General features: G+C 27.2%; 1 protein-coding gene across 2 annotated transcripts in view; it reads left to right on the forward strand.

Moving 5' to 3' along the window:
* Window positions 1-1383: 1383 nt before the first annotated feature.
* Window positions 1384-13093, forward strand: part of LOC136990224 (uncharacterized) — a 73096-nt gene continuing 61386 nt past the window's right edge. For both annotated transcript variants that reach the window (XM_067288605.1, XM_067288606.1), the window contains exon 1: window positions 1384-1685. In XM_067288605.1, coding sequence (XP_067144706.1) covers window positions 1655-1685 — 31 coding nt within the window. In that variant the 5' untranslated portion in view covers window positions 1384-1654. The remainder of the gene's footprint in view (window positions 1686-13093) is intronic.

The following is a 13093-nucleotide window of genomic DNA, read 5'->3' on the forward strand; positions in this document are numbered from 1 at the left end:
GACCTAGGTTTTTGAAGCAGTGAAAAATGGATAAAAACCTCGTCTTATATGCGAATAAATACGGTATATTTCAAAAGTCTTTTGAGTACTTGGGTATTTTATAAAATGATATTACCATTTTGAACTATTGCAGTAACAGAATAGTTTGGATTCCTTTAATCCTGTCTATAGTAAGATTAATTTTATCGTTAATATTTTTCAATGTCATATCCTTCATTATTCAAAGATGATGGAAAATTATTTCAGTTATATTCAGCATCTACAATGCAATCAAATCGATTAATTGAGCGGGTTTACAATTTACAGTTCAGCGTTAAAAATTCTAAAAATAAATTTCGATACCAAGTCATAAAAAATATAGTTTGGATAAAATTTTCGTAAATTTGAAGAAATTAATGTTTATCAAAATATAAAATTTATAGTTTATGCAGATGTTGCTATGCAAATCTCAATACTTTAGATCTTAATAATAGTTCAAAAATATCTTAAAATTGATTTTTTTTAAACTCTTTCCGCCCTGTGGGAACTAAGAGGGCCTCTTTTACCCTCACGAGGGTAAAAGGGATCCGACATATCCAGACGGACCACTCCCCGAAAAATTCCTGAGAATTTTTTTCGATTCGTTAGGGTTCGATTCCGAGATCCCAGAGCGGAAAGCTACCACCTTAACCGCTCGGCCATCTGACTGTAGAACTTATATAATTTGAAAACGGTTTCATGTGAAGTCTCGGGTATTTTGTTTTGCTAAAATAGGCAAATTAAAATTCATTCATGTTTGTTTTTAATACGAACGATATTTTCTTGTATTTGCATCAAGTTTTCACATTTTTTCACGATTTTTTGTAAACCTTTGTAATCGGTTTGTTTTCATTTTTATTAATTAACCAATTTCAAAATGGAAAAAAATGAAAACAGACACCAAGAGCTATTATTAAAAAATTTTAAAAATTAAAAACAAAAAAGTAAGCTTATACAGTATTTCTATGCTTATTATAAGCTCGACCCTTACATATGTATCTAATAATAAACATAAAACTTAGTAAATTTAAATTTAAAAAAATTTATATTAATTAAAATACAATTATATAAATATTATAAATTTCATAATATTAAATAATAGTTACTCCTACATATAAAATAAAAGGTAGAAATCGTTTAAAAAAACAGACGAATAGGCCTATATATATAAATGCATATATATATATATATATATATATATATATATAATTTTTTCAGAAGCGATAACAGCGCCGTTTAACGCCTACTTTTCATATCAAAACAACCTCACATTTGAGTAACAAAACTTTACCACAAAATCGGTGTATTTTTACACAAGGAATTAATTTACTTTATAAAGATATAACGTTAAAATAATTATTTATATTTATTATACTTTAATATTACTTTATAAATTTAGTTATAAATTTCAGTATTAGGTAGTTTAAAGGCGCATTTATATATTAGGCGCACCACATAACCATAAATATAGTAAGTTAAATGAAGAGACCTATGCGTTAAAAACTAAAGATGGGTGCAGTCGAAGAAGGAATCCAAGTTCTGTGTTTATAAACGAAGAAAAGACTAAAGGAGTGCGAATTAAAAAGTTCCTTATGAAAAAATATAAGAAATGTAGTTTTATTTGGTTACATTTTGGATGTTTAGATTGATGGATGCATCGAATTCAGGTCAGAAATAATTCTTAAACTTAAGACGTTTATGTTAGGCCTAGTGAAACAAGTTTTTTTTATTTTTGATTTTTTTTTCCCCTCAGTGAAAAATTTCTCATTTGAGAAAAAAAAATCTCTTCTCGTCTTTTAACTGAAAATTCGACCCTGGCAAACGTTTAATATACGATTACACATTTATACAATTATATATATTTAAATTGTCACCATACAGAATAGACTTTTTTAAATAGGAAGATTTTAGTTTATTATGTAGATTACTAATTACGTTTATTTTAATTACTAATAATGCATTTTTATCTTATGTTGATTGCAAATAATCTTTTGATGGCGGAGAAAAGTAAACAGCAAGAAATTGGGAGAAAAGTAATTGTATGAACTTGAAATTTTGTTAGACTACATATTGTGTGTGTGTGTCGAACAGGAATTTAAGAATTGAAAAAAGGAAATAACAGATCTTAATTCTAGATTAGCTTTGCAAAAATGACTTTTTAATGCTTTTTTTTAAAAAATATTTTTTATACTTGAAATCGATCTAGCTTAAAATAACTTGATTTTTCAAATTATGCTTAAGAATATTTTAGTATTTTCTTCTTTATATATTGGAAATAATTAGAATAAAAAGTTAATCTAACTTCAGTGTATTTGAACAGTATTGTAGTTTACTTAAAAGATCAATTTTATTAAATTTATAAAATATTTAAATACAGAATAAATTCCAGTTACGAAACAGGTTAGATTTGAAATGTGAAGTAAATTAAATTATTCGACTATTTTTAAATACTTATTTTGATATCGTGTATATGAAAATAAGTATTTTAAAGTAATAGTTAAATAAATATAAATTAAATAAGCATTATAAAATTATTTGATTTTATTTAATTTTTTTTATGTTTGCATTCACACTAATATTTCTATATAACTATTTTGTTTAAAATCATATATACACACAAAAAGATTTTATTTTTCAATTATTTATATAACAATATGTAATAATTATAAAATTATTAAGAATACTGTAGTCTAGATTAGAATATGAATGAAATTAGCACAATGCTTCCATGAGGTTTCTTTCTAAAACAGTTGTAAGAGTGTATATATAATAATAATTAAAAATAAATTGGATTAGAAATATTATTTTATAAATAATAATACAATTAAAATTATTAAAATATACTCATAATCGATTTGTATTTTGATGTCCATTATTCACTGATGATTAAAGAATTTCGGCTTATCTATGAATTTTTTTTATCCTGGGTATTTTCAGGATGATTTACCATATTAGAAATTAGGTTTCTTCTGTGCTCTTTGACCGAAAGTTAATCTAAAATTTCACATCAGAAAAATGAATCACATTGATTGGTGTAAAGTTAACTTATTGTTACATTTTATGATTATATATCATTTTATTCATAGTTTACAATTTTATTTATTAAGATTTGTTTATCTATAACAAATTTCAAAGTAATAGAATTAATACATTTTCAGTAATTAATATATTATATATTTGAAGTGCAATTTAAAAAATTGATAACCAAATAATAGATTGAATTTTTTTTAATAACTGACTGTAAATATTAGTATATGAACCATTAAAAGCCATTAATAGCAAACCTTTTTGTTATTTTTCTGTCCAAGTGATTCTGATTAGCAACTAATTTTTGGATATTAAAAAACATTACATTTTACATGGTACTAAATTCCACTTAATTGTATCATTTCAGGTTTATAATTTTTGTATTATTATGAGAAACCTTTCAAAGTTAATGAAATGCTTCAGATTATGTACTCTGGGACAAATGGTATTAAAAATTTTTTTATTAAACTAGTTATTTACCAGTACCAGATTTTTGCCAAAAGGCAAGTACAAACATTGGTTATATTTACTAAAATACAAAGTTCACAAAATACAATTAATCTTAATTAAGAGTGGTTTTCCCCCTCTAATCAGATTACTGAGCACTTAGAATTCTTGATCTCATTTATACTAATCAGTGTAGAGTTTATTATATCTTTTCTTTTTTATTCCTTTGTAGACAATGACACTTATCTTTTTCCTCCTGCATTAGATGTCCTTAGATGTTCAATGGTTTAATCCACTGGTGGCTAAGTGGATTAAACCATTTAACACTAGTAGTTAGTTGTGGGTTCATGCCTTGCCAGTGGGCTGGCCATGTGGGGTTTTTCAGGTTTTCTTCGTGGTTGTAATACCTAAATAGTGGCCACTGTTCCATAAGACCTTCTAGGAGGCATTCCCTCTAGACAGATTGCCCATATGTTATGTTACTATATCAATCAAATCCATCCGACAAACAAAGCGATAATAAATACAAATACGTCGCACTAACCTTGTATAACTTTGCAGTTAATTTTAGAAACATAACACTAACTTTTTCAATCCACCCTAGGACCTTCCAGTCTTCTATAAAAATTTTTCTGGTGCAATCTGAGTTTGATTTAACTTTCGATTTTAAATGTTCCAAATGTTTCTCTATTCAAATTTATTTTTTAAAATTTTAAAAAATTTTAAATTTCCAAAAGATGTGCGCCTGCACTGATCGTTAAAGCGCCAGGTCATGCATAGCTTGCCAAGCTCTTGACAGTTGTTTTTCGTCTTTAAAATTGATTGACAGGCCCTTGCAGTCCACTTTAAAAATTTCTAACTCCTCCGGATTCCATAGTTTGTTTATATGCCAAGTTTGCCAGATCATTGTCGCTTGTTGTAGTTTAGGTGTAATGCCATTTTCACTGGCAGGTGATAGTGCTTTTCCTCTTTTCAATATCTGTTTTGTGTTCATGGAGGTGTTATTTGAGCAATCTTTTTGTAAATCCAATATATACGAGGTCTCTATCGAATCTGTTATCTCTTAGTGCAATTTTATACACTCCCTGTGTTCTTTCAATTTCCGCCCGATCTTTCTCATTTCTTAGCATGCTGAATGTATCTGGCTTACGTCTGTAGGCTATTTTTGTATAAGTATAGGCACCAATTTCTTGATATAGGGACTGCATATGGCACTCATATATTATAATGATATGGTAGGGAGACTCATCTTGCTGCGGACCATTTTTTGGAGCCTTATTTAATTGGTTTTTTTGCTTTTTAAAAAATAAATTTGAAGATAGAAACATTTGGAACATTTAAAATCGGAAGCTAAATCATACTTGGATTGCACCAGAAAAATTTTTATAGAACATCTGAAGAAGATCCTAGGGTGGATTGAAAACGTTTGCAGTTAATTTTAGAAAATTTAACACTAAGCTATACAAGGTTAGTATGATGTATTTGTTTTACTGTATTTGAATAAACCTTAGTTTACTGAGTTAAAAGGCATATATATTGTAAAAACTGTTTTACTCGTATATATATATGGTGTGTGTGTTTCTAATGTCAACATTATCCAATTGGTAGTTTATGGGAACAAATTCTGTTTTTTTACTCAATGTCTCAATGTTACAACAGCAGTAGGTGCTCATGCATTCCTAAAATCAACATATTGTGTTATTCAGATCTGGTGCCATGACATATGGCAATTGACATGATTTGGCATATACATGTTTCTAAAAACAATATAATTTTTTGTACCAGTTTGAACTTTCTTATCATATCATACCAGTAACATAGACTTGTCAAAGCAATTCATTTAAGAACTCACAAATCAGTAGTATAGTTTTTTAACAGTAACATATTTTGTCAGCTTTGAGATCCATTTTCATACACATTAATAAAGGTAGGCTATATATAATTTTTTTATATAATATATATGATAGGAACAGGATATTCAGTGTACAACCACACCTTTTCTACAGTTCCAGCAAAAAAAAATGTTCAGAAATTTGTGTGTTCTAATTTTTGTTTATTTTTTTGTTTTCTTGCTGATACCTGAGGAAGTCCAGTGTAAAATGGCCAAAAATATTTATATGGTATTAAACCTAATTTCTTTTGCTAGAATTATAGGTGTGGTTGTTCTCTGGGCATCATATTAATGTACAGTACATAAAATTATAAATTTTTATAATTACTTTATCATCATTTAATAATAATATAAATTAATGAGTTTATTAATTCTTTATAATTTTGATATATGTTTGTGGAATGCAATTTTAATACACCATCAGTATGATTATGCAAATTATCTAGTTAACTGGGAAATGTTAAGATTCAATGAAAACCAGTCTTCAAAATTTAGAATGAAAGAAGTAGGAAGATAAATAACATAAGTAAATCAACAAAAATACCATTTGAACTTGAGACCATAGTAAAAAATAAAAGGAAAAATGCTAAATTGAGGAAACCAAAATAGATTTTTTATTCAAACATTTTTGTTTTTTTGAAAAGAACGAATTTAGCATTTTTCTTTTTATTTTAACATAATGTACCCAAAAGTCTGCAAAAACTGCTTTATTTACTTAAGATCTTCATAGTTATCAAAATTTTTGATCTGTATGTATTTTGAACAATACAAACAAACCATTTTGTAAACTGTTGATACTCAAAAAAAACAATTCTCATATCACTAACAAAAACTGTTAAATAGAAATTAATTAATGTAGAACCAAATTTTAATCATTTAGATAAACAAAATTCAAAATCTACCTAAATAAAAAGTGCAATAAATGTGTATAAAAGTGCTATAAAAAGTGTATAAATGTGTATTAATATAAGTTTTCTCGTCATTTAGAAATTTTTTTAGTGTGTAAGCACACGTGTATGCATATTATTAGAATATGAAATATAAAATTATAAATTTATATTGAAGCTTAAAACATTTCAATAAATCAGATGGTTTTCCAAATATTAACTGTTCTAAAATAATTTAATTTGCTATTTTCTTTTATCATTTTAAGAGGTAATGGAGTGAGTGGAATATTTGTTGCATACACTGTATGAAATAATAATTGTTATTTGCAATATATTAAATAACTCAAACTAAACATATTTTTAAATGTGTAATTTTAGCCTTTATTTTTTTTACTTAATATAATATTTTGTTAAATTATTATTTAGAATTTTTTATTTTAGAAATTTTGTTTATCAAATAAGCTGATTTTTAGAATATTTACAAAAACTTTTAAAATTTATTAGTAGTTTTATATTTAAGACAAGTTTTTGCATATACAGTAGAGCATCGGTTATCCGACTTAATTGGGGACTGGGGTTGGTCAGATAACCGAAAAGTATGAAAAAATACATTATTAGTATAGTGTATTAGGCCTGGTTTAAATACTAGCCTCCCTTTCATGGTCGAGCCAGTGCTGCCAGCTAAAACACGCAAAAATTTAACAAAAATAATATTAAAGTAGCCAAGACATAGCCAAATATTGTCGCGCCACATCACTAGCGGACAATTGAATTTGCCGACTAGAACGCGGTCGGTTAACCGATAAGTCGGTTAATCGGGGGTCGGATAATCGATGCTCTACTGTACATACAAAAATTGTGGCACCTGTTTTCATTACAACTACTCTTACTTAAAATACCCAAACTCCAGCAGTAACATGTGATATTAGTATCAGAACTCTGTTGTCTCTCCAGTTAAATAGATGTTATTTACTACTACTATACAGAAATGAAGAGATTTGCATTTATTACTATAAATTTTCTGTTAATAAAATTTCTTTTAAATAATATCATTGTTTTAAATAAATAAGTTTCATTAAAAATATAATTAGTTGAAACTAATAAAAACAAATTTTGTTATAGACATTCATAACACACAGTCCTCTTATGAATAGTTCTTACTTCATTGATATTTTTCTAATTGACAAAATAACATGAGATATTTGTGTATTGAGTTATAAACAAACATAATTGATGTGTAATATTAAAATTATTTCATTTGCTATAAAGAATTTTCAATAATTTCTAAAGATATAAATAGCAGTTAATCAAATTTTTCACTATTGACCTTGACCTAATTAATAAGATGCACTTCCAGAAACTAAATATATGAGAAGAAAATTTATCCTCATTTTATTGTGGAAATAATTGTCTGAATTACTATAATTACAAATATTGAAATATATAATACTGAATAACATTACCTTATAGTACCAAATAAATTGTAGGGCATGATTGGTATGCAGAGGTATACAAACTATATCAAAAAATATACAATGCAAAATATAAGGTGGTATGACAATTGTATTCTCTAGCAAATTTTAATCTTTAATCACTTGATTTATACATTAAATTTGATACATGAACTGAAGAACTTCTAAATAGTTGCAAATGAAGTTATATGCAAGGTTTTGTTGAAAATATTTCTGAAATAGTTCTCTTTTAAAATCAAATAAGACTTAAAAGTTTGTGTTTTGAATTATTTCATACTAATTTACTACTATAGTATGGTAAGAAAGTTAGTGACAAATACAGTATATTTGTTCAGTGTATTATCTTTAGTACACTGTACAGTGTATAGTAGAGAAATACAAAAAGTATTTCTCTACTATAGTTGGATTCCAATTTTTAACATATGTTTACCAGAACACATAGAAAATCAGCTTATTTCTTTAAAGCTTTCAAACAGATTTATTAATCCTTCCATATGAATATATCTTATTTTAACATGTCTGTGAATACTTGAAAAATATTTTCACCCTTACAGTAAGTAAGATGCATTTAAAAAAACAATATGTGGAATCCTGATGTTGATGTACAATTTTTCTTTTGGAATACAGCTGTAGAAAGTAAAAATTTTAGAATGTTTTGAATTTGTATAGATCATTGTTTGAATATTGTTAAACTGATGAAGCCTTAAGGTCTTTGCCTACTTTATTTTTTAACATAAAAAGATTATTGTATAAACAGAACAAAAGTTTAAAAAAAAATGTATTCACTTAGACATACAAAAATTAATAAAAATCCCTAAATAAGGAACATAAAAAAAGAAGTCAAATCAGATTAATTTACTTCTTGTTTTTTAAAAACAAGAAAGTGGCCAAAATAACAATAACAATTCCAAAATAACCAGACCACTGATATCAAACTGGGATGACAAAGCTGTTGTCAATAACTTTGTTCAACATAGAATAGGTCTTCCTAGCAGTTTTTATTAACTAATCAGCCAAAAAAATTCTAGGGACACATCTAGAAGTATCTCCTGTCATGGAATATGCATGACTGCAAGTGGGTTTCTGCTGCAGTCATTCAAACAGTCTGTGCATCTCACACAGACAACATGGAAGTTCTGAAATGTTTGTCCATATGCACTGAATGTACTCCAACAGAGTTTCATGAGACTGGAAAGTGGGTTTTACTGCACAACAATGTGCCAGTGCACTGTGTGATCTTGTATGCCAGTTCTTGGCTCAGCATGATGTGACAATTTGGATCACTTACTGTGTTCCCTTGATCTTGTGCCAGCAGAATTTTTTTTTTGTTTCCTTGTCTCAGAGGTCATTAAGGGATCATGTTTTGCTGATGTCTGTGATTCAGGAGCCCATGATAGTAATTCTTAAGGCCCTTCCCAAATAAGATTTTTCCAGCTGTTTCTAGAAGCTTTATGGATGTTGTCAAAGCTATTGTGTCTCATGGAGAGTACTATGAGAGCCAATAAAAGTAATTGCTATGTATCTTCTGTATTGTTGTTTTTATTCTAACATTTACTGAAATTTTTAGACACACTACATATAACCAAACACATTAAAAATAAAGCAAAAGCATTGAAAACACAAATGTAACACAAGACGCTTTCACAAACAGAGCAAGAGATGACTTGGATTAAATAGATGGCATTTACATTATTTGAAGTGAACATTCTGTCCAAACTGTCATATGCATATGTTAACTTGTTTGTTTTGATCAAAGTGCTCTATGCTGTAAGAGAACAGTAGATCAAGAACAATTCTAATCTGGTAAGTATGACTGCTTTTTCAGGTGTCACCTTACATATGGACTACCCATCTTTTCTCTTATTTCATAAAATATGGATGGGTTTTGGGATTGCAAGATTGGGCTACAAGCAGCAGATTGAGATATTTGTAGGGTTCTAGGCTACAACTTTTGAGAAACTTACTACCTTTTGGGTGACGTATTATTTTTGGGCTCTTAAAAATAATTTGAGCTACGTTTTGAGAAATTCTGCTTTACTTTTTATAAGACCTATCTGGTGGCATGATCTTACCAGACATATGATGTTTATCTACAGTTTATTTATATTATTATTATTATGTTGGGTTAAGTGAGATATATTCGGTTGACACTGGTGGCTGTGTACTATGCCGGACCAGAGTCAAGGCATAGCAACCAAAACAAAACTAAAATTAAATAAGTGTGTCAGTGTCTGTGCTCAGGAATTTCCTAACAATGTGACATGTATTCAATATAGTGGCCTTCTGTAGTGTGATGTATGTCTTTCTATTCAATTCTAATGTTTCAGGCTTTTGTGTAATGTTTGGTATCACACCTGTAGAGGAGAGAACAACAGGTACAATAAGCACCCTATCCATCCTCCACAGATGCCTTATTTCCTGGGCAAGTTCTGTGTACTTGCTGATTTTTTCAGTGCATGTGTTTTGTACATTGCGAGTGTTTGAAATGGATATGTCTATAATGCATGTGATTTTATTGTGTTTGTCAATGAGTGTGATGTCTGGTCTGTTGTGGTAAATTGTTTTATCTGTGATTATGGCTCTGTCATTATTATTATGATTATGATTATTATTACTATTACTACTACTACTACTTATTAATTAATGAAAATAGCATTCTGTATAAGTAGCCAAATTCCATTTGCTTAATAAATTACATGAAAAACGGCATATTACACAGAAATATGTAAATCCTGGATAATTCAAATTCATGAATATTTAAAACATTTCCTGAATTTTGAACTAATGAGGATTTGCTGTACTATGATACCTTTAAATTATTTTCTTGTAAGGCAGGTTTAGACTATCATACATTTTCAGCCAATAAAAAATTTTGAGCTATTGTACATTGGTATTTTTTGCCAGTTTTGGTAATAGCAATATCATTTATGGAAATTAATTTTTGTTTTCCTGAACTTCTTGAAGAAAATGATGTGTGTTTTTATTGGTAATCATAAATATGTTTTAAATAATCCATATTCTGTAATCCTTAGAATTTTATTTACTTAAAATCTTAAAAATATAGAATGTTTTGTGCATCATAGCATATTCTACTGCAAAAAAAGAAAAAAACTAAAACTTTCTTACTTTAATAAGAGAGTTTAAAAGTTGTGAACATGGCAGCACTACCCAAAAGTTATAGGAAGTTAGTTTTGAAGCCATATAGAACTAATTTCAAGTTTTTTTTAATTTTTTAATTAAATTAATTAGAATTAATTTAAAGTTAAGATTTTGATTTTTTTTCTTTGGCTTTGGGAACACTACTCTTATAACATTCAACTTTTATACTAAGTTTTATAGGAATGCATTACATCTGAAAGTTGGGAACTGTTTATACTTTATACTTTAAACTTTAAAAATTCAATATATTTTTTATAAAAATGTGTTATACAGTATACACACTTATATTATATATTTATATATTATATATATATTATATGTTGTCTATATATATATATATATATATATACACACATAACATAGTGTATATATAAATGTATATAGTGTATATATACTATGTGTATATATTTACTGATATATACTATATTATTTTTGTTCTTTAGTACTTATATTAATTTTAGTACTTCTGTAAAAATTAATATATCTGCAGAAAAATCTTTTCAATATTTTCTAATTTGAGTATGACTATGATTTCAGGAGAAAAAACACAAATGCTACAATTTTAGGAGACAGCTTTATTGGGTAAAACATTTTTGGAACCTTTGTCCCATCAACAGACTCAAATATTTGAGAAATGGAAATTTGAATGATAACATCTAGTATTTTCTGTTGAGTGCTTTTAGAAAGTTTGAATGCCTGGACAATTTTTTAAAAAATAGCTGTTTTGTTCAAAAACGTTCCGTTCTATGTGGAAAGTTAAGGGTTTTTTAAGATATAAACATGAAGTTTGTGAGCTAAAAGATTAACACAGTGATAACAGCAATGAAAAAAAATAAGATAAGGATGTTGTGCAACTGTATTATCATATTTTTCTTTTATTGCTGTTATCACTGTGTTCCTTTAGCTTACAAACTCAGTGGTTTTTAACATGTAAACATAATTGTTACACACATCTGTTTTGATTCAAAACACTTCTGTTTTATTTTTAAAAAATTGTCAATATGTTCAAACTTTCTGAAAGCACTCAACAGAAAGTACTAGATGTTATCATTTGAATTTCCATTTCTCAAATATTTTGGTTTGGTGATGAGACAGAGGTTCCAAAAATGTTTTTCACAATAAAGCGTCCTCTCATAAAAATTTATAGCGTTTGTGTGATTTTTCTCCTCCCCTCTTAAATTTTTCATTTATCTAATGAAAAATGTTGATTGTAGTAAAAATATGAAATATAATCTAATTTAAATTTACAGAAAAATTAATTTGCATAATTCCTCTGTAAATATTATAAAAACAAATTTTTGTAAATTTTAGCCACTCTTTTAGAAAATAGAAATGAACAAAACTTGGCAGTATAGTAAGTATTTTAAAAATGAAACATTGCTTGTTTACAGACAAAATTTTAAATTTATTGAAACTAATATTTTCAACTTACCTAGAACAATCTTCATAATAATTTTTTTTCTAATTTTTCAAAATTTTGAAAAATTTTATGCTTAAAATACATTATGCTTAAAGCTTTGCTTGATTCTTTTAGTTGTATTCTTTATTTTGCTTTGCTTTATTTTTGTACTGAAGATAGTCCTATGTGGATAAAAAAAATGTTAGTTTAGTTTAATAAATTTAGAACTATATCCATTTAGAAAGTAAAAATGTAAATAAATTTTTCACAATTTGTAAATTTTTTATATCTAAATAGTACAGTCTAGTATTTATTAATATATACAGGATGTTTGACTACCTGTACTATGAGTTTCTTAAACTATTCATTGTAGAGGGTTGGGAAAAATTCTTTCTTTTTATTGTCAAAGTCTATATGAAAAATCAGTTGGCAACATTGTCATCATTTTGAACATTACCAACTGGACCTGATTTTGATTTTGAATATCAGAATGGGTTGAGATAGGTATCATTGGATAGAGCTTTTCATAAAAAAAAACTTTTGTTAGAAAAATTTTTGTCATTTCCTAATGTTTATAAATGATGAAATAACAGCCTTAGAAATCTAGCAAACATAAAATATTTACTAACATGAACATTTTTGGATTTATCGAAAGATCCTTCTTCAAGTGCTCTTATATATTGTTTATTTTATTACACCAATTAAAGATTGTCTGAGATTTACTCCTAGAATAGTTATTAAAATTTAGATATATAAGTTGTTTATTTTATTTTTCAGAAATGATTTTTTAGAT

This window comes from Centruroides vittatus, unplaced genomic scaffold (assembly GCF_030686945.1).
Source record: "Centruroides vittatus isolate TY-2023 unplaced genomic scaffold, ASM3068694v2 scaffold_861, whole genome shotgun sequence".
In the NCBI taxonomy this organism is placed as follows: Eukaryota; Metazoa; Arthropoda; class Arachnida; order Scorpiones; family Buthidae; genus Centruroides; species Centruroides vittatus.